The 20,750-nt window shown below is 37.5% G+C and overlaps 1 protein-coding gene across 1 annotated transcript in view; it reads left to right on the top strand.

Annotated features, from left to right (window-relative positions):
- Positions 1–116: 116 nt before the first annotated feature.
- Positions 117–20,750, top strand: part of adgb (androglobin) — a 50,631-nt gene continuing 29,997 nt past the window's right edge. Inside the window, exons 1-10 of the mRNA XM_056270769.1 lie at positions 117–780; positions 4,199–4,334; positions 4,598–4,687; positions 8,159–8,230; positions 8,347–8,544; positions 9,636–9,775; positions 10,755–10,844; positions 15,675–15,826; positions 19,687–19,772; positions 20,491–20,665. Coding sequence (XP_056126744.1) covers positions 701–780; positions 4,199–4,334; positions 4,598–4,687; positions 8,159–8,230; positions 8,347–8,544; positions 9,636–9,775; positions 10,755–10,844; positions 15,675–15,826; positions 19,687–19,772; positions 20,491–20,665 — 1,219 coding nt within the window. The 5' untranslated portion in view covers positions 117–700. The remainder of the gene's footprint in view (positions 781–4,198; positions 4,335–4,597; positions 4,688–8,158; positions 8,231–8,346; positions 8,545–9,635; positions 9,776–10,754; positions 10,845–15,674; positions 15,827–19,686; positions 19,773–20,490; positions 20,666–20,750) is intronic.

A 20,750-nucleotide genomic window follows, 5' to 3' on the forward strand; every position in this document is an offset into this window, starting at 1 on the left:
TTTCACAAATTTCCGACGTATGGGCTTTTAATAAGCCCGATTCCTGAACAAATTCTTTTAAGTCGGATCTTTTCAATTAATCGGTAAACAACTCTGAACTGAGAACCGTTTAATTCGAACGTGAGTAGAGAAATGACTCAACTCAAATGAATTTGAATTAAACCGATGGTTTCAATTTATTTAAATCAAAGAAACAAAATGAATAGTGAATTTTTAAAAAGAAAAATATGTAAGGTGTCGCGTGATGATGTAATTACGTTGTGACGTAAAAGCTGATTTGGCTTTTTGGAAGCGGTTCTTTCTTTGAAAAGAACTGTTCAAAAGAAAAGAGAAACTATAATGGCAGCTGTAATGCAACATTATGGATGCCGACTGCCGTAAAACAACAACAAAGAAGAAGAGAGAAACTAGTCTGTCTTCGTGTCGCTAAACGACAGTAGATAGACATAAGAGTTTGTTTAAAGAGGTCAGGACTCAGGAGGAGTTCATTGGCGCGAGGTGATTATAAAGCTCTGCGCTCGAGCTGTCGGCAATCCCCAGCGATCCTGTCGCCTAGCAACATGGCAAACTTTCCCCGCTGCAAACAGTCTCACCCTGGCCATCGCTTCCTATTCATCATTATTTTCCGTGATTTATTCAGCCAAGTGTTCCTTCAAACCATGAACTCTTAGATTAGAAACAAGGCCTACATACAGTTGCAATGTCGAAGACACCCAAGAAAAAGGCGTCCTCATCCAGCCTCGTCGCTTCCTCGCCTGGACAACAATCTCCCAAAAAAGAGTAAGAATTGACTTGAGATTTGTTAGCAGCTAATACAAACATCCTATGTTGATGGCATCGAAATATTTCAATAATATAGATCAATCACAGATGATATAAATAATAAAACCTTTATTTCGCCTTATATCTTGACTCTATTATGTTTGTCCTAGCTTACAGGAGTTGTTTGTTTTAATATGGAGGTGGTTACGGATTGTTTTGCCAGTTGTGAATTTGACAACAACATAACGTTAACGTTACATCATTTGTGTTTGGCAAGTTAATTTATTGCATTTTTCTTGTGGCTTTTATGGTTGCCTAACACTAAATTGAGTATTTTTGTATTTTTTACATTAACAACATCAACAACAGGCATACTTTACATTTTCTTTGCATTTAGGTCAATGGGTCAAACATAGGTTAATGACATAGTTCCATTAATGTTTCACTCCTGCTATAAAATAAAATTGCATTAAGGGGAGACACGCATGCAAAAACATAGTTTTTTTTCACTGGTCAATTTTGAGATTTTGGGCTATTTTCCATACTCTGAGCCAGAAATATCCACTTCAGCAGCACTTACACCAAACTTTCCAGTTGTATTCCTATCTACACTCACCTAAATGATTATTAGGAACACCTGTTCAATTTCTCATTAATGCAATTATCTAATCAACCAATCACATGGCAGTTGCTTCAATGCATTTAGGGGTGTGGTCCTGGTCAAGACAATCTCCTGAACTCCAAACTGAGGCTACGTTTACACATAGCCGGGTATTTAGAGAAACGAATATTTTCCCCCTCTCCGTTTTCAAAAATAACATCGTGCACACACCCGCATAAATATGCCGTCGAGCGGCATCATAACTATGCCAAACCTATGGGCGGCAGTGTAGGGAGAAGGATAAAGCCATGCAAGCCAATCAAAATCCTCAGAATCGACAAGAGAGAACCTAAAACCCCGTTTCTCCCAGTTTACACGGCAACACATAACCGGCGTTTTCAGAAATCTCCACTTTGGCCGGAGTTTTTAGAAATAATCGTTTTCTGTGATAAAAACGGCAAAAATCGTGTAAATGAGAGGGCAAAACGCAGAGAAATGTCTGCGTTTTCCCATCGTGTAAACGGGGCCTGAATGTCAGAATGGGAAAGAAAGGTGATTTAAGCAATTTTGAGCGTGGCATGGTTGTTGGTGCCAGACGGGCTGGTCTGAGTATTTCACAATCTGCTCAGTTACTGGGATTTTCATTTTCAAATGGTGTGGGGGATGTTTTCTTGGCACACTTTAGGCCCCTTAGTGCCAATTGGGCATCGTTTAAATGCCACGGCCTACCTGAGCATTGTTTCTGACCATGTCCATCCCTTTATGGCCACCATGTACCCATCCTCTGATGGCTACTTCCAGCAGGAGAATGCACCATGTCACAAAGCTCGAATCATTTCAAATTGGTTTCTTGAACATGACAATGAGTTCACTGTACTAAAATGGCCCCCACAGTCACCAGATCTCAACCCAATAGAGCATCTTTGGGATGTGGTGGAACGGGAGCTTCGTGCCCTGGATGTGCATCCCACAAATCTCCATCAACTGCTAGATGCTATCCTATCAATATGGGCCAACATTTCTAAAGAATGCTTTCAGCACCTTGTTGAATCAATGCCCCCGTAGAATTAAGGCAGTTCTGAAGGCGAAAGGGGGTCAAACACAGTATTAGTATGGTGTTCCTAATAATCCTTTAGGTGAGTGTATATTCTTAAAGGGGTCATATAATGCCATTTTTGTACAAGCTAATATGATTCTTTAGGGTCTAAATTAAAAGTTTGTAATATACTTTAAATAAAAATTCTCATTAGTATTGTAAGAAAACACTTATTTTACCTGGTAAAAAAACAGCTCTGTTTTCAGCACGCCGTTTCAGTGTATATGACTTTAAATGATCATGAGCTTTGCTGACTCCGCCTCTCTGTTCTATGCGTACACCAGAGCCGGCTCTGGCGTACACCGTTTGTAACACAATAACACAATAACCAACACGTTGTTCAGTATAAACGTGGGATTATGCATTATATTGAGAACGTCATACATAGAAAACATGCCGTAATGTACCCTGAGTGTAAACCTTAGACGCATTCATTGTGAAGCGTGCAGCTAGCGATTTACAAGGATTAATATAAATATTAATATAAAGTTTAATAAAACGTTACACTCACTTCAGTTCTTCTGGAGCAGCAGCAGGAACACGAATAGATGGTACCGATCCTTTCAGGAGCAGCTTCTTAGCAAATCCAGCTTTATACTGACCCTCGTTTATAAAGCAGTCTGGTGTGTGAAATGATTCGCGCAAACATGAGAGCATTGACGTTGCTCGTGGGGAATATTCCCATCGAAAACAAACTCAGCCACTGCGTCTTCGGCGGTTCGGATTTAGGAACATTAAAATTACTGCTTTGTTCGTTATTACACCCAAGAACAGAACACCACAATCGCTTAGACGCCATTCTGCTCATAGACAGTGCTCCAGCATATCAACAATGACCGCGCCGGTCCGTGCGGACTATGATTGACAGCTAGCTCACGAGCGAGGGCGGGTCTGTGTTGAAACCCTTCTGTCAATCAACAATCGTGGGAGGGGCGTGCGAGCTTGTGACGTCACAGGCTCGAACGGCTCGATTTGAGGCAGGGGAAAACATATAAGGAGATTAAAACAAAACCACTGGATGGATTTTTATCATTATATGATGGCTGTGTACAGGCACTGCCAACACATATTTCAGTACAATCAACTTGTAAAAGTGCATGTTCCATTATATGACCCCTTTAAGGTTTTTACAGAGGGGTTTGTTCATATAGGCTATCATTCAGATTCTGATTTATACAACATTTTATACCTAATAACAGGGCGAATTTTTTTTTTTTTTTTATGGCTGTTGACAGTTTTTTCTGATTAATGGAGTCTAATATGTCAACAAAATGAAACAAGAATTTTGAATCTGGCTTTATCCAATGTTCAGATTTCTCTTCTGGAAATATATGCAAATGAGTCCATATTTAATGAGATAACCCTAATTTGCATATTTAAACATAAATATTCTAAAAACTTGTAATACAAAAGATATTTGTCTTAATGTCAGTAATCACCTGGGGAAGTTTCATGCTGATCTATTAGTTATTTTTTTCCGCCTATTCACCTGGGGTGTTTCCCCTTAAATTGAATTCAATTTGCATTTCCTGAGAAAATACCAGTGTTTGGAATTAAAGTAAGAGATAGCATGATAGTAGATTAAAGATAGATAATAATAATAATCGAAAAGACCAGTCATGACTGAGTCAATATGCAAATTCAAATGCTTACCTTGTAAGTACCAATAATGAAATTATTATGTTAAATGGTGATACATTTTAATAGATTACATTAAAAAACCAAAGCACTGTCTCTAGAGCATCTTCAGTGATCAGTGCATCAGAAAGCCCTGAAGAACTAAAGAAGATTCTCATCTCTCTCTGGCCGGAGTGGAGCGACACTGAGGTCAATGCAGAGAAATGGGATGCAACTAAAGCCTCTAAGGAGAACAAGGTGAGTATTCATGAATTGAACAACAATTCGGCTCAATGTTTTTCATAAAATGTCAATGTTGGTCCATTGGTAAGAGTAGAAATCTGTTTCAGCAAACTGCTTGGCTTGAGAGATGTAGCTTTGCAATTGATGAGTCAGAGTGGCTGGCACCATGCACTCTGCAATTTGATCAGTGTTTTTTATTAACTTTTTGTATTTGGTTTCCCATTTGATTGTGAATCTAAGCCCATACTGAGCCTTTTATGTAACAACATTGTCAACAGCTCTTTGACGATCCAGAAGGGAAGGTTGAACTTCCTGCCTCCTTGAGAGTACACACTTGGAAACGTCCTTCAGAGTACATACTTAATAAGGTAAGAGTTTTTCATTAGCCACAGAAGTGATTATCATCACTAGCAGGTCCAACAAACTTGATGGAACTGCATTATCCTGGGTAGGTAAAGTTAAACAGAGTTTGTAAACAACATAACGTTAACATAACAGACTTTTCAATTGTACTTTATTATTGTTTGTGTACAATGTGAAGTACTAGTTGATCTGACATATTTATGACCAAATAACACGTATTTGTGTTCACCCTGCTCTTTTAATTGCATGTTTTTGGGAAAATCCAGTCTTATCCTTAATGCCGAGCTTAATTGATGAAATCTGTTTATGCTGCTTTCATATCATGTTTGGGTTGTGATTTAAATTACCTCATGCCTAGCAGAACATTTTACAATTATTTCTCCATTTTGATGAGTCTAGGCAAGTCATGGGATGCTAAAAAGTCACAACAAGCAGAGAATTCACAAGGCAATCAAGACTAGGCACTAGAGCTCTAAAACCAATTATTTTTTGCCATCTGACTAGCTGTATTTAAGATGTTTAATTGAGAGAACGAATGAAGGTCAGCTCTGTTGTCATTTCCATGGCAACAATTGGGATAAAAAGATGATAGCTGCGATTCTTCTCTCCTAGTATGTGAGTGATACTAAGAGCCTTCGATTTACATGTAATTAAAAGTCCACTTACAGAAGATTATCAAAAATTCATGGAAGCAAATATTCATGTCCCTCAGAGATGATCTGTGACAGTAGTGGGAAGAAAACATTTGGAAAATGGGAGAAATTTCTCAAGTGACACAAATTTTAATATTTATAATAGACCAAGTGAGCAAAACTATAATCACTTTCAATAATCATTGTTCAGTTAGATTTAGCTGTTTTATGGTGCAATCTCAAATAATCACACTGAGTTTGGGGTTAAGTTTTTTTAATGTTTTTGAAAGGAGTCACGTAAGAATTGAGAAATTAGAAAATGCCGGGCAGTCTGGTTGATTTTCTAATGTCAGGTTTGCATGTTTTCTCTTTATTCCAGAGCATTTGATGTTTTGTATTTATTATCTTTGAACTGATTATGAAATTGGCATAATACATTTACCTGACATAATAAATTGTTACATTTGATTTTATTCTGACTGACTCTGAAATGGTTTTCCCAAGTAGATTAAACGGATTCGTATGTTACCGCAAGACTGCGTCAGATTAGTGACGACTAATGTTTGGCGCTAATTCAAGTGTACTTGGTTTGCAAAGACAAGAAGTGAATTTCTGTTTAGGGCAGCAAAAATGCTGCTTGACCAACCTAAATTTGAGTGTGTCTTAGTTACCTCTGTTTTAATTTAATGTTACTTTAGATAAGTGTACGTGGGAAACCACGGCATAGCCAATCCAAAGCTATTATAAGAGAAGTAAAGTTGGTTGACTTATATCTGTAGTAGTGGCCATACCTCTGCCTGAAGTAAACGTTACCTTAAATTCAAGTGTATGCAATTCCATGGGAAGCTGCTAGGGACTGGAAAATGCTGGCTGATCTTGATCAACAGCTTATTTTTCCACCTGAGACTAACCTCCGACCAGATATTGTTTTGTGGTCTGGATCAGCACGCATTGTTCAACTGATAGAGTTAACAGTGCCATGGGAGGATGCGGTAGATGAGGCATATGAGAGGAAGAAACTGCGGTATGCTCATCGTCCAGGTTTATCCAGTGGAAGTGGGCTGTCGAGGATTTGTGGCACACTCTACAACCCGGTTCCTCGGAGACGTCGGATTCAGTGGCCAAGAGTTGTCGCACAGTAAAGAACTTATCTGAAGCAGCAGAGAGGAGCAGCAACTGGCTGTGATTGAGACGGAAATATTCTGGCTGGCTGTGTACAGGCCGCCACGCTACGGTTTCGTAGAATTCTTGAAAAACTCGAAGAGTCTGTTGGTTTATTTGTATAGTTTGCATAGTAATTACAGTTATTACGTTCCTGTGTATATTGCGTGAATGAGGGTTGGTGTTTGGGCAGATATCGTGTTTTGCTGTAGGTAGTATGCCATACGGAACCGTTGCCACTGAAACTGCATTAATGACGACAGTGGGGCTCGACAGCCTTAGTCAAACGGGTTGGCGCGTATGGTTGGGTTGCGGAGAGATTGTGAGATTGGGGTTAGGTCACATGTGAACTACGAGGAAGGAACAACCTCAGCAGCAGGAGGGATGTAAAGGTCAGTAAGCTGGGCTGAGTTGAGTGGGGGACGGAGGGGGGTGACTCTGGGACGCCAGAGTCACTGTCGAGCCCTCTTGAGGTGTCGTGGGCTAGTCGACGAAACACTGAGGACGGAAGGTGCCCACTTGAAGACCCTAGAGATGTCCCCTACTCGGCTCAATCCAGACGGTTGTCATGCTGGTCCACTGGGGAGACCGCACTGTGGTTGCAGCCGTTGTGTGTGCTGACGCGCCAAGTACACTGCAGCCATTAACGCCTGACAGAAGGAGATTCACATCACCATATGGAAAGAAGCGTAAATGGATGGAGAAGCATAGGTTACTGTAAAGCTACGTCTTAGTTTGTGCTTATCTTGGCGAAAGCCGAGTACAAATCAGCATGAAGTTTTAACATCTACTCTCGTGTAATGGAAATCATGGGGGCTATACCAAAGTATCTTTGATTGTGTAAGCGTGAATGCGACCATCTCAGGTATTTAGCCAATTACCTCTGTTTATTGACCGAAAACTGCCTTGCTTGTGATCGTGAAACCCGCGTTAAACAGAAGGCTTTAGGACCTCTGAGCGACATAGATTTCTAATGAACGAGTAAAATATAAAGTAAAGAGTTAAATAGAACAATCAAATGTATTACTAAACTATTATATAATTGACCAATAACCAATTGGCAATCTAATCTAAATTCGAGGTCGTGATACAATGGAGTCAGATAAGTTTAATTAGAATTAAATTACTTTGGCACGCGGAAAGACAGTAACGCGCAGAGACCTTCACCCGTTCTATCGGATACCGCCATTGGACCGATTTAGACGGGCTTAAACCAAGGCTTCATTTGATCATTTTGATGTTATTTGATTTTAATATACATTTACTCTAGTCTTCAGTGTCACATGTTCCTTTAAAAATTATTCTAATATGATGATTTGCTGCTCAAGAAACATTTCTGAAATATTTTTGAAAAACTATACTGTGGAATAATTATTTTTAATTATATACATTTTATATTTTTATAACCATTTTTATTTGTTAACAATGTAAAAATCTTTACTGTCACTTTGCCATTTAATTAATCATTGCATAAAAGTGTTAATTTCTTTAAAAATGTATATTACTGACCCCAAAACTTTTGAACGATAGTGTATATTTCATATATATTGTAAACAAAAAGACAACTAGGTTGAACTTGCTTTAGCTTTGTTTTGAGTTTGCATTTAATTAGAGTAGAAAACTAAACTCATCAAGGTAGATCTTCAGGAACTGACATTATATGTATCTTGTCCTTTAAAACAGACTCCTGTTGTGGTGGAAAATAAATCTACCTTTGACCTCACCTCAGCAAATGAGCATTTACTCTCAAGTGAGGTGAGTCATTAAATTACTTCTGATGGCTTGCGTTACTGATTAGAACAAAAAATGATTCGTTTAGTTGGCATTAACTTACACTGGGTCACTCCTCGCCCTGCACGCTGATTTCACAGCTTATTCGATGGATCATTAGTGAGTTCTACATTCTATGGAAAGTCTGCAACACAGGAGAGGACAAGGCCGTCTCGATGGAAACAGTTCCCAACCTTTGGAGACCCTGGGAACACATCTACTCCCTTTGTAAAGCAGAGACGGATCACATGCCCCTCTATAATACCTATGGGAAGTATGTCATTAAACTCTACTGGATGGTAAGTTCAGGTTAAGTATAGACACCATATTAAATGTTTTTATTGAAAACCTGTTGTGAACAACATTCACTGCATTTCTTTTCAGCTTTGTGTTTCTTTTACAGCTGAATAACTAGAATAGTTTTGTTACAAGAATTCAATGAAAACTTAGTAATGTTCTCCATTGAACCCCCCCCCCCCCCTGGAATAATTAAAGAAATAGTTCAGCAAAAAAAAATGAAATTTCATAAACTCCCCAAATTTCAAAACCACAAATTTAGTTAATCTTTGGAATACAAAAGGATCTTTAATGAATGAGAGGTTCTGCATGGTGATACACAAAATTGCCAAATATGCTATACCTATTGTAGCATTTGTTCACATTCTCCTGCTAGAAGGACACTGTGTCCTTAAGGCAGTGATTAAGTGAGAACACATGCTTATCAGGGAGCCAAGAGACTTGGTAGAGCCGTGACTGCTCTATCCTCTGGTCACAGACAACCGAGAATTTCTTTTTATTTTATTTATCTTAACGGCTTCTATTACTAAATGAGCAAAGACTGACCTGCACGCTGGTAACAATGATTTGTTTAACAGGTGATATCAAAGAATAGTAAAGTAGCGCTCTCTCAAGTACAAGAGGATTTCAGATAAGGCCTATGTGCTGGGCAATAGTTATTTTGTTGCTGACTGATATTCTTAGATCACTCTCTTTAATATAACTCCATTACGAGTTTGATGTTTATCACAGCATTTTCACTGCTCATTTTACTGTGTACAAAATGCACACTAATGAACCATGGACTTTAAAGGCTCATTTGAGTTCTGATTGATGCACCTTTGGTTTTGTGTGTATTGAGATGAGTTTGATGGTGAGATCATTAAAAATGTAATTCATTTATTACTTTGTTATATTTACTTATATACAGCACGTCCATGAGTGAATAAATGTTATTTAACGAATGTTGAGTCACACAAATCTGACTATTAACAATCTATCCAGATGGAATGTGCCATTGTATGATAAACTTTTACTGAGTTTATCTGAGATATTTTACTGTCTCATTAATGATAGTGGATGTATTTTTTATAATTGTCTTCTGCTTTTTTAGGGAAGTTGGAGGAAGATTACTGTTGATGACATGTTACCATTTGACAAAGATGATAACCTGTTGCTTCCTGCTACTACAAACCAATCAGAGCTTTGGCCCATGCTGTTGGCTAAGGGTATACTAAAGGTGGCCAGTACTGAGTGAGTATTTTTAAACTTAATTCAAACAATACGTGTTTAAATTGTCAAATAATCGGTTGAATTAGTTCACAAAACCATGATTGATTCACAAATCGGACTTACCAGGTTCTCGACTTGACACTAGAATAGCTTACCGCAGTGGAGGTTTATTAGTGAGTAACAACATAAATTTCAGTCTGCTCATCACAGAAAGCTTGGTTAAAATGGGCCACTCTTATGATATTTTGATTGGCTTTAGCATCCTTTTTTGAAACGGCAGTCTCCATTTATTGCATGCAAAGGAACAAGTACATTATTCCCAGAATTTATTTAGCATAAGTTTTGTGCATCCCAGAAGAATGAAAGAGTGGACTCATTTTTTTCATGGTGTAAAAGTTTTATATAGCTTAGGAAATGAACCATCTCTGAGCCAGTTAATTATTTATGGTTCGAAATAAAATGTTCAGGAAACAAAAAGCACAATGGTGTGCTTCCAGAGGGCAATTCACAATTAAAACATATACATGCTGTAAAATTCATTACTGCCAAGGTTTGGCTCTAAAGTGATCACAGTCGTGACTCACCTGAAGCCACTGTACATCCTGTTTGAAGTGTGCTTGCGCTCTTGTGTGGCAGTGATAATGATGGAATGGTTCTTTGCGTGAAGATGAACAGTGAAATCGTGCAGATAATTAATAGCTGCTGGACTGGTTGAATACAGCATCCCGTGAGGCACAATTAGAGCATCAGCCATCTGGTTTCTTCAGAGAAAGAGAGCAAGAGGTCACACACACTTACACTCATAGACATGCACAGATCAATGTCTGAAATGACACAATGGAACTGGAACTGGAACTGAGAGTGCATATTCATGCAGTCTTTATTGAAAGGTATTCTGGTATTTTAGGATGTACCCACACCTATTTGTATGCATTGTATGGCTGTCTGGCTAACAAGTAATCAGTTAATGTGTAATAGTGATATGGTTTTCTCTTTCCAGTATTCCAGTCTCAGGCTCTGGGAGAGAGTTTGGAGATTTTACAGTCATGCATTGTCTCACTGGATGGATACCGGAGATCATTCCTTTAAAGTGAGGCTCTCTTTAAACACTTCCTCTTAAAAAAATTACATACTTTTATTTTACATACAATGTTTTTTAATGTTGTGGGGAATTAGTCAAAAGTCAGAATAAATGATAATTTATTGGCTAATATGCAAGTTATTCAGATTATCATTAAATAATTATTTATGGCCCTATGATTACTAGATTAAATGAGGCCCAGCTTCCTTTTTTGGAATATTATTTGGTCTGCACATCTTTATCGCTTTACAGATTGATCTTCGGTTAATGTTAGTACACAATGTAACAATTATATCACAGTTTAGATATGCTTTATAAATACTTAAATAAGCTTTTTTTTCATAGGCCTGAGAGACTGGGACAGGACAAACAGTTTATCTGTTTTATAAATGCAGGTTATTAATCTAATTGTGAATGATTAATCCATGTACTGTATATGTTTAATTTAAAAATTATTTTTGGCTCACATTCAGTTACTGCACCATCCAATCAACAACGGATGGACAGAACCAAGTCCCCACCCTACATTTTTTTTTTCTTTCTCAGTAATGTACTTTCACTCAGATGTACATCACCATATGGAAGAAAAGATCCGTCGCTGCTTCTGTTACATCACGACTTAAAAAAACACATAGAAACATAATAAAGACCTTCTATAGTAAATTGGATTGGATTTGCAATAGTCAGCACTCATTACTATAGTAACACTGGATTCTTCACTTTATTAAAATGCACTAAAATAAGTAATGTCTTACAAGTTTTCACTTTTTTGAAAGCTTTTAGTTCAGTTGTATAGTTATTAGTCCATTCTCTCTGCCTATAGCTTTGTCTTTGTCTGTGGTATGTGCTAACAAGCTTCATTAAGCTGTGCTTTGCGATCCACAGAATGTCCTTCTTTTCCTCACAGTGTGCACAGATGCCACCCTTATTAGGAGGAAATGGGTTGCAGACACTACGCTGTTGTTCTGCAAACAAATGGCTGGCCTTCACCGCTGTTCCGGCTTTATCGAGTTACTGCAGGAATGTTGTTGTTGTGAAATTAGCGTGTAACTTTCTCTTCTCTAGTGTTTGACTCTGTCTCTGTAGTTTGTTGTCACTTCCTCAGTATAACTCTCACATCTGCTCTGTTTTGGGAAACACGGCATGGTGTCTTGTAATTTACGCTCTGATGAGTTTCCGTGTTTCAGAGGCTCCTCAAGAGACCAGTACACACATTTTCGGAGAGTGTACACTCGTATTTTGGAGAAATAAATTGCGGTGAGATGAGGACACATCTTGCTGTCATATCTTCTAGAGTGCTATCATTTTTTTTTTCGAGGCTTGGCTGGTGTGTCTATCAAAGTAGGGTCTCCTGAGGTAATTTACTTCATGTTGCAGCCCTGCAGCTTCTTGGAGTCGTATCTCACTCCAACAGCTCACATATTTGCCTGAACATCAGAGAGCCAAGAGAGTCCAAGAAAACCATGTTCTTCTAAAAAATGAAGAAAAGAAAAAGTATCTTGAACCGAGATTATTTAGTAATTCAAGTCAGTTGTTTATCTTATTATTATATAATATTTTTATCTTGAGTGAACTAAATAAGAATACTCAAAACATGTTGCGAACAAAAGTTTTGTTGACCTTACTTAGATTCTCAAGTATTTGTCCAAAACTTGTCCAAATGTTGTCCCAACTTTCCAAATGGGGTTATCTGAACAAACAATTTTATGTTGAACAATCTTGTGCCATTTCTCAGCATGCACTGCAGCTTGAAAAAATTTGGGATGTGGTAACTTTTTAAAAAACATTTATTCATTTAATTATTGCTTTGCATTTACTCGCTTAATATGCTGCTGCTGCTGCTGTTGTTATTATTACTGTCTTTAGCTGTCAAATGGTTGAGAGTTCATATTTTTACTGAATTAATATTGGTTGATCATCACAATGTTTGAGATGTGTGTGTTGAGCTGCTTCTCACTGCTGCTTTTAATTGTAGTATATTTGCGTAACAGGGTAAAAAGTTTGCCTCTTGTTTTAATAATCAAATAATGTTCATGTCATGTAGTTTGTTTTTTAAATCAAACATGGGGATGAACAACAGGGATTGTAGCTGCTTGCATTGCTAAATGCTAAACATTCTATGGTTGCCTTGACAAGAATTTTAAAGTTCAAAAGACTACTTGTTACTCATTAGATCATGAAGAAAAGTATTTAAGTTTACTTTAATTGAGCAAATTAGTTGTTAACTTAAAAAGTTGAATGTGATAGGTTAATGCCTTATTGTTTTAAGTTGTTTTACAGTGTAGCATGTGATGGCAAAACAATTTGACAACTTTTCAGCATGAAATTAGAAAACATGGACAAGCAGATGAGTGAAAATAAACTTTTCAAAGATTACCAGGGATATACAGGTCCTTCTCCAAAAATTAGCATATTGTGATAAAGTTCATTATTTTCCATAATGTAATGATAAAAATGAAACTTTCATATATTTTAGATTCATTGCACACCAACTGAAATATTTCAGGTCTTTTATTGTTTTAATACTGATGATTTTGGCATACAGCTCATGAAAACCCCAAATTCCTGTCTCAAAAAATTTGCATATTTCATCCGACCAATAAAAGAAGTGTTTTTAATACAAAAAAATAAAGTCAAACTTCAAATAATTATGTTCAGTTATGCACTCAATAGTCAATACTTGGTTGGGAATCCTTTTGCAGAAATGACTGCTTCAATGCGGCGTGGCATGGAGGCAATCAGCCTGTGGCACTGCTGAGGTGTTATGGAGGCCCAGGATGCTTCGATAGCGGCCTTAAGCTCATCCAGAGTGTTGGGTCTTGCGTCTCTCAACTTTCTCTTCACAATATCCCACAGATTCTCTATGGGGTTCAGGTCAGGAGAGTTGGCAGGCCAATTGAGCACAGTAATACCATGGTCAGTAAACCATTTACCAGTGGTTTTGGCACTGTGAGCAGGTGCCAGGTCGTGCTGAAAAATGAAATCTTCATCTCCATAAAGCTTTTCAGCAGATGGAAGCATGAAGTGCTCCAAAATCTCCTGATAGCTAGCTGCATTGACCCTGCCCTTGATAAAACACAGTGCACCAACACTAGCAGCTGACATGGCACCCCAGACCATCACTGACTGTGGGTACTTGACACTGGACTTCAGGCATTTTGGCATTTCCTTATCCCCAGTCTTCCTCCAGACTCTGGCACCTTGATTTCCGAATGACATGCAAAACTGAGCAACAGTCCAGTGCTGCTTCTCTGTAGCCCAGGTCAGGCGCTTCTGCCGCTGTTTCTGGTTCAAAAGTGGCTTGACCTGGGGAATGCGGCACCTGTAGCCCATTTCCTGCACACGCCTGTGCACGTTGGCTCTGGATGTTTCTACTCCAGACTCAGTCCACTGCTTCCGCAGGTCCCCCAAGGTCTGGAATCGGTCCTTCTCCACAATCTTCCTCAGGGTCCGGTCACCTCTTCTCGTTGTGCAGCGTTTTTTGCCACACTTTTTCCTTCCCACAGACTTCCCACTGAGGTGCCTTGATACAGCACTCTGGGAACAGCCTATTTGTTCAGAAATTTCTTTCTGTCTTACCCTCTTGCTTGAGGGTGTCAATGATGGCCTTCTGGACAGCAGTCAGGTCGGCAGTCTTACCCATGATTGCGGTTTTGAGTATCGAAACAGGCTGGGAGTTTTTAAAAGCCTCAGGAATCTTTTGCAGGTGTTTAGAATTAATTAGTTGATTCAGATGATTAGGTTAATAGCTTGTTTAGAGACCCTTTTCATTATATGCTAATTTTTTGAGACAGGGATTTTGGGTTTTCATGAGCTGTATGCCAAAATCATCAGTATTAAAACAATAAAAGACCTGAAATATTTCAGTTGGTGTGCAATGAATCTAAAATATATGAAAGTTAATTTTTAAAAATTTTAAAATTTTTATCATTACATTATGGAAAATAATGAACTTTATCACAATATGCTAATTTTTGGAGAAGGACCTGTACATGACCATTTAAAAGTTTGGGTTCAGTAAGATTTTTTTTTTTTAAGAAATACATTTTATTCAGCATGGACACATTAAATTGACCAAAAGTGACAGTAAAGACATTTATAATGTTACAAATAGTTTCAAATAAATGCTGTTCTTTTGAACTGTCTATTCATTAATAATGCCCTACAAAATGTAACTGTACAGAAATGTCTGTACAGCGTATTAGAATAATTTCTGAAGGATCATGTGACAATGAACTTGAGGCTAAAGTAAAAGCTCCTGATATATAAATAAATAAATAAATAAATATATATATATATATCTCTTTTAAATATATTAAAATATAAAACAGTTATTTTAAATTGTTATAATATTTCACATTATTACTGTTTTTACTGTAGTTTTGATTAAATAAGTACAGCCTTGGTGAGCATAATAGACTTCTTTCAAAAGCATAAAAAAAGTCTTACAGACCAGACTTTTGAATGGTAGTCTTTGTTGAAGGCTAAATACTTAAGTTGAATACAAGCATGAGAGTGTGTGTTGTTGTTTGCATTTGTTTTTATTGGTTTAGACCTTTATTCAAGCTCTAGTGATCCCCCTTACCAGTTAATTGAACATGTCTCGCCTTTCTCTAATTGCCGTTTATTGATTGGTCGAAAGTCCAGAGGCTTTGTTTGTTAAGCTTTATAAGTTTCATCCATTGACCCTGTGACTGCCCATTAATTTGATTCAAGCCTTTTGTTATTCGCAGACTTAATAAATTGAGATTATTAGATAAGTTCACAGTAAAACCCCAATTAAGAGATGGAAATCAAAACATTCGACACTAATCTTCCATGTGTTAATGTTGTTCCTAGATCCTGGTATACAGGGAAAATTTGGGAATTTCTGAGGGACAATATTCCTCAATTCCAGTTGGAGGAAGAGAGCTCAGAGGAGAAGACCACGACAACAGATTCTAATGTGAACGAGATCAAGAGTGAATCTCCCACAGTACTTCAGAGCAGAGGTACCGACCCGCACACACATCAGTCATTTATCCCTTAACAATATGTGACATGTCTGATTAAAAGACACCGGCAGAGAGTGTAAATGAGAGAATCAATATGGCGAGATGCCTGCTGTGCAAATGGCTCTTTCTTTAAGAGTTTTTTAATGGAACTTTAAAATGGGGTTTTAGAATTCAAAGTCAATTAAGTTTAACGGTGTAGAATATCAAGTGTTTAACAAGTATTTGAGACTTTTCAGTCTATGATACCTTGTGCTAACACTCTTTGTAAGTTGATATAGAGGCTAATGAAAACATAATTATGATGATTATTGGAAATGCACAAGATTGTCATTCTGAATGTTGCAGTGTAGAAGTTTAGTGGCATAGTGGTAACCTTTTGTTCCTAGGCTTATTGGTACAATGGCAGTATTTAGTGAGAGTAGGGATATTAATAGCTATTTAGCGCTTGAAATTCACAGGGCCTCACTTGATCAATCTGAAGCCATGTTTTTACCACTATAGAACTGTTGCGAGTGGAAGGCCTCATGAACATTTTTGATTTTAAAGCTTTGAGGTCATATCCGTGCTAGTGCACTCCTAAAAGTTGACCAAATGAACCCTTTAGCATAGAGGTCTTCAACCCTACTCCTTGAGACCCGTCCTGCAAAGTTTATTTCTAACCTGCTTTAGCACACCTGAATTTCACACTAATGTGATTTTCAAATGGTCCTGTAGAGCTTTATTAGCTTGTTCGGGTGTTTTTGATTAGGGTTGGAGCTAAACTCTCCTGGACAGTAGGTCTCAGGAGCAGGGTTAAAGATCTCTGGGTTAGCAGATATACAAATTTAAAGGTTATAGTCTCTTCTTGGAAAATGATCAAATATTTATGATTTGATATTAGGGTATTTTAAATGCATGATTTCAGGGCCTGAAAATATATTTTTTTCTGGTAATGCTCCAATTATTTATTTGGCTAGAAAGTACTCTTTATTAATGTCTTGGGAAAATAAATAGAAATGTGTAATGTCTCTAATGGAAATTTGTAATTTCTTAAAAAAACATGGACATTTCTGTAGTCAATATACACTTTTCTAGTAATGCTCAAATTATTTATTCTGCTAGAAGTTGCTGTTTGTGATTGTCACGGAAAGTTATGGAAATTATTAATATTCTAAAAAGTCATGGATATTGCTATAGTCAATATAAATTTCTGGTAATGCTCAAATTATGTCTTTGACTACAAATTAAGCCAGGGACACACTTAACGACTGTAAGGCCGATTATGAATGTAATTTGATACTTAGGACTGATCATGCCTAAACGTGCCTAGTCAGAGATAGTTGCATTCAGTCGGTGTTTAAAATCTGCTCCAGTCGTTGGAAACAGTCTGTAAGTGTGTTCAGTTCAGTCTTAGAATGTTTCAGCTAGTTGTTAAGTGTGTCCCTGGCATTACTCGTGTGATCTCTATAAAATGAGTTTTTGAAAATCCTTATTCAGTTATCATAAAAGCATAGAAAAGTCATGGAAATTCTTTGATCTGAAAGTGTGGGGACCCTTCTATAGTCCTGTATTTTGATTTTTTTTTTGTGTGTGTGTGTGAATATTATGTTTTTATTTTGAATTTAAGGCAATATATAACAGTACAAGGAGATAACGACAAGGAGAAAACAAAGGGGTTATTTTACAACTGTTGAATTACATTAGTTTTATACATATATTTTATAATGTTATACATTTATTTCTAGGCCAGTGGGCACGGGCAATGTGGTGATCATGCAAACAATAAAAGGATCAAACATTTAAACAGTTATCCTTGAAATTTGATAGATGATTAAGAAAGGGTTCCTAGGTGGCCTCGAAAGCCAGCAATGTTAGGTTGTATTGAGTTCAGACAGCCAAGATTTAAAAAGTGGTTTTGATGCCTTTTCCCATAGACAGCCACCTGAAATTAAAAATTAAATATGAAATAATAATAAAAATAATAATATAAAACCGTTTTAATATTCAATGTCAGTACAAAAAAGAAAACTGAAATTGTCATATTCATAGGGTCTTTAAAGATGATCCTTAAGGTGTGGACATAAAATGTTCTGTTTTTCTTGTAAGAGTCTGCTAAGAGGAAGAACAAAGACAGAAAGACCATTCAGCCCAGTGCAGCTATCCATCCAAATCAAAGTCAGTTTTTTTGTTGTCTTGTACTTATATGGTTCTTTTCCCTTCTCTCCTATAACCATACATTATTCAATGTAGTTTAATATTTGATTTTCATACAAAAACTCTCTATATGCGATCTGAAAACAATAATAAATTGTATCCAATGTGGCATTGAGCTCTCCGTATAGGGATGGTGATCTATTTAGTGAGGCATTATGGGTAAAATTACCCATAAGGATCAGTTTGCCCCCTCTGACCACTCATCTTCAGGTAGCAGCACCCTCTTCCGTCTCCATGCATCACTTCTTCTGCGGGTTCATGCATTATGGAGTCAGTGCCACAGCCTTCACTGCCAGATGTGTATCATGAGCATGAATAAATAAAACAACCCCTTTTCTGTGACTGTGCACGTGTTTCTGTGTGCATAACTGTGCTTGTGTTTTCACAGAAGAAGGGTGTGCAGCAGTGTTAAACTGTATGTGTGTTTGTGTCAGACTGTGAACAGAGCGCTAGTGTTTTTCTCTCAGGTAGTGTGATCTGAATTGAATTATCTGGCATGGCCTCGGGTGAGCACTGTCAATTCTGTTACTGTACAGTTTACGCCTGAAATATGCAAGGAGAGCAAAGAGCAGCGAATCAGGCATGCACACACTCAGACATACACAATATGCATCAATTTTACACCGACCTGCTTTGAAAAGCTCAGTGCTGTTGTGATAAGGTGTAATTGTCAGTGTGCATGTAAACATGGTTTTCTGACAGGTCTTTGGAGACTAACAATTTGATGAGTCTATTGAGGCTAATGGTTTGCTGTTCAGATAGACTGTTTTGGATAATTGGCTTCTGCAAGTGAGTGGTTCAGATTACACTGGGATAATGCAATGTTTGCTGCTGAAAGTCACTCTCTCTCTTGTTATCCTTCACAAACATTCTTCGTTTGCTCTGTCCTCTTATCTATAGGGTCCTTTAATCCATATAATGAATCCATCCCCTCTGTTATCCTATCACTCCCTCTGGGTGTTTGATACTAATTAATGGGCTGGAAATTATAACATGCTTTGACATATATCACGTTGGCACCGTGGCCTAGATCTTCGATGCCTAAAGGGGAATCTCTTATTGAAACGTACTCACACATGATCGCTGTTCATTCTATTTATGGCACTTTCCATGAATAGGACACAAAATAGGTCCAGCACCTCTTAAAGTCCTTTTTTAACAAATTGTAAAAGGTGGTGCTTAACCTCTAGAAAATGTGGATTGTCGACTTGTCATTTTATTTTCCATGGTTTGCTAATATTATATTTTATTTTTTATTTTCTCTGAGGTTTGCAGCCCTGATATCACATTTGGAACAAGCCTAAATACAGTTTAAACCCCATATATATATATAGTGTCTCTTATTCCGTCCTCTACACTGGAAGTTTGAATGCTATGTGAATTAGGAAAATAGGGCTTGACAGATTATAGTGCCCTCTTCGCTGTTCATGCCTTTGTCTTTGAAACTCACGCCTTGATCTATCCACTCGTTCTTTCTTCCTCTTATTCAAGATTGCGCTCCATTCATTTGATTATGCTTTAAGCATTAAAGAGACGGAAGTCTGACAACTGGAAAAAAAGTTCAGCTTAGATTTTGAGGGCCTAAAAATGACACCTCCTTTCATGTATAATTCTTTTAGTCTTCTTCACACATGCTGTTTCTCTCTTTCTTCTTTCTGAATTAGCCACTGGTCTTCCTCAGATGGTAATGTGTGCCAGTTACCAGCCCTTGCACCTGCTGGAGAAAAGGACCTCAGTGCTTACAAGGATGGTAAGCACGTTTTTCAATCTGTACTATACACACTACAGTTAAAAAGTTTGGATTCATTAAGTTTTTATTTTTATTTTTTTATTAGAAATGAATACTTCTATTAGCAAGGCTGCATTAAATTGATCAAAAGTGTCAGTGTAGACATTTAATAATGTTACAAAAGATTTCTTCAAATAAATGCTGTTATTTTGTAGTTTTCTATTCATCTGAGAATCCTGAAAAAAAAATAGTTTTCACAAAAATATGAAGCAGCACAACTGTTTTCAACGCTGAGCACCAAATCAGCATATTAGAAGAAATTCTAAAGGATCATGTGACACTGAAGACTGGAGTAATGATGGTGAAAATTCAGCTTTACCATCAAAGAAAATCCATAAAACAAATATTGAAATAGAAAACAGTTATTTAAAATTGTAATAATATTTCACAATATTACTTTTTTCACTGTATTTTTATCAAATAAATGAAGTCTTGATGAGCACAAAAGATTTCTTTCAAAAACATTATGTTTAGACCAATATCTCCGCTTGTTTGATATAACTCCTCCACTGTGCACACTTAGCTAAATCTCATTAATTTAAAACCTGCCCCAAATGGTACTCTCCCTCCCTCTATCTTAGTCTCAAGCAATATTTGGCTCTGTTTGGATTAGCAATGGCTGTCTAATCTGCTATTAAGTTTCTCTTCTAAAAAAGATTGTGGTGGGTGTGTTCTCCAGGCTGATTCGTCTGAGAGTCTGAGGCAGTATGGGCTCTCTCAGCTCTTCAGTCACCCTGTGCTGCTCACCTGCACTCGAGACTGCCCCCTGGTGGCCCCTCCTAAGGCACCCCCAATTCCTCAATGGAAACTCATCCGCCCCCGCAAGCAGACTAACATCACAGATGAACCCAAGGGTAAGACGTGTGTGTTTTATGTGTATATGTGTTTTAATTTCTTATGTAATTATTATGATAATTGCTTGAGTTGGATCAAACTGAT

This window comes from Rhinichthys klamathensis, unplaced genomic scaffold (genome assembly GCF_029890125.1).
Source record: "Rhinichthys klamathensis goyatoka isolate OS25496 unplaced genomic scaffold, OSU_Roscu_1.1 h1tg000308l_1, whole genome shotgun sequence".
Classification (NCBI taxonomy): Eukaryota; Metazoa; Chordata; class Actinopteri; order Cypriniformes; family Leuciscidae; genus Rhinichthys; species Rhinichthys klamathensis.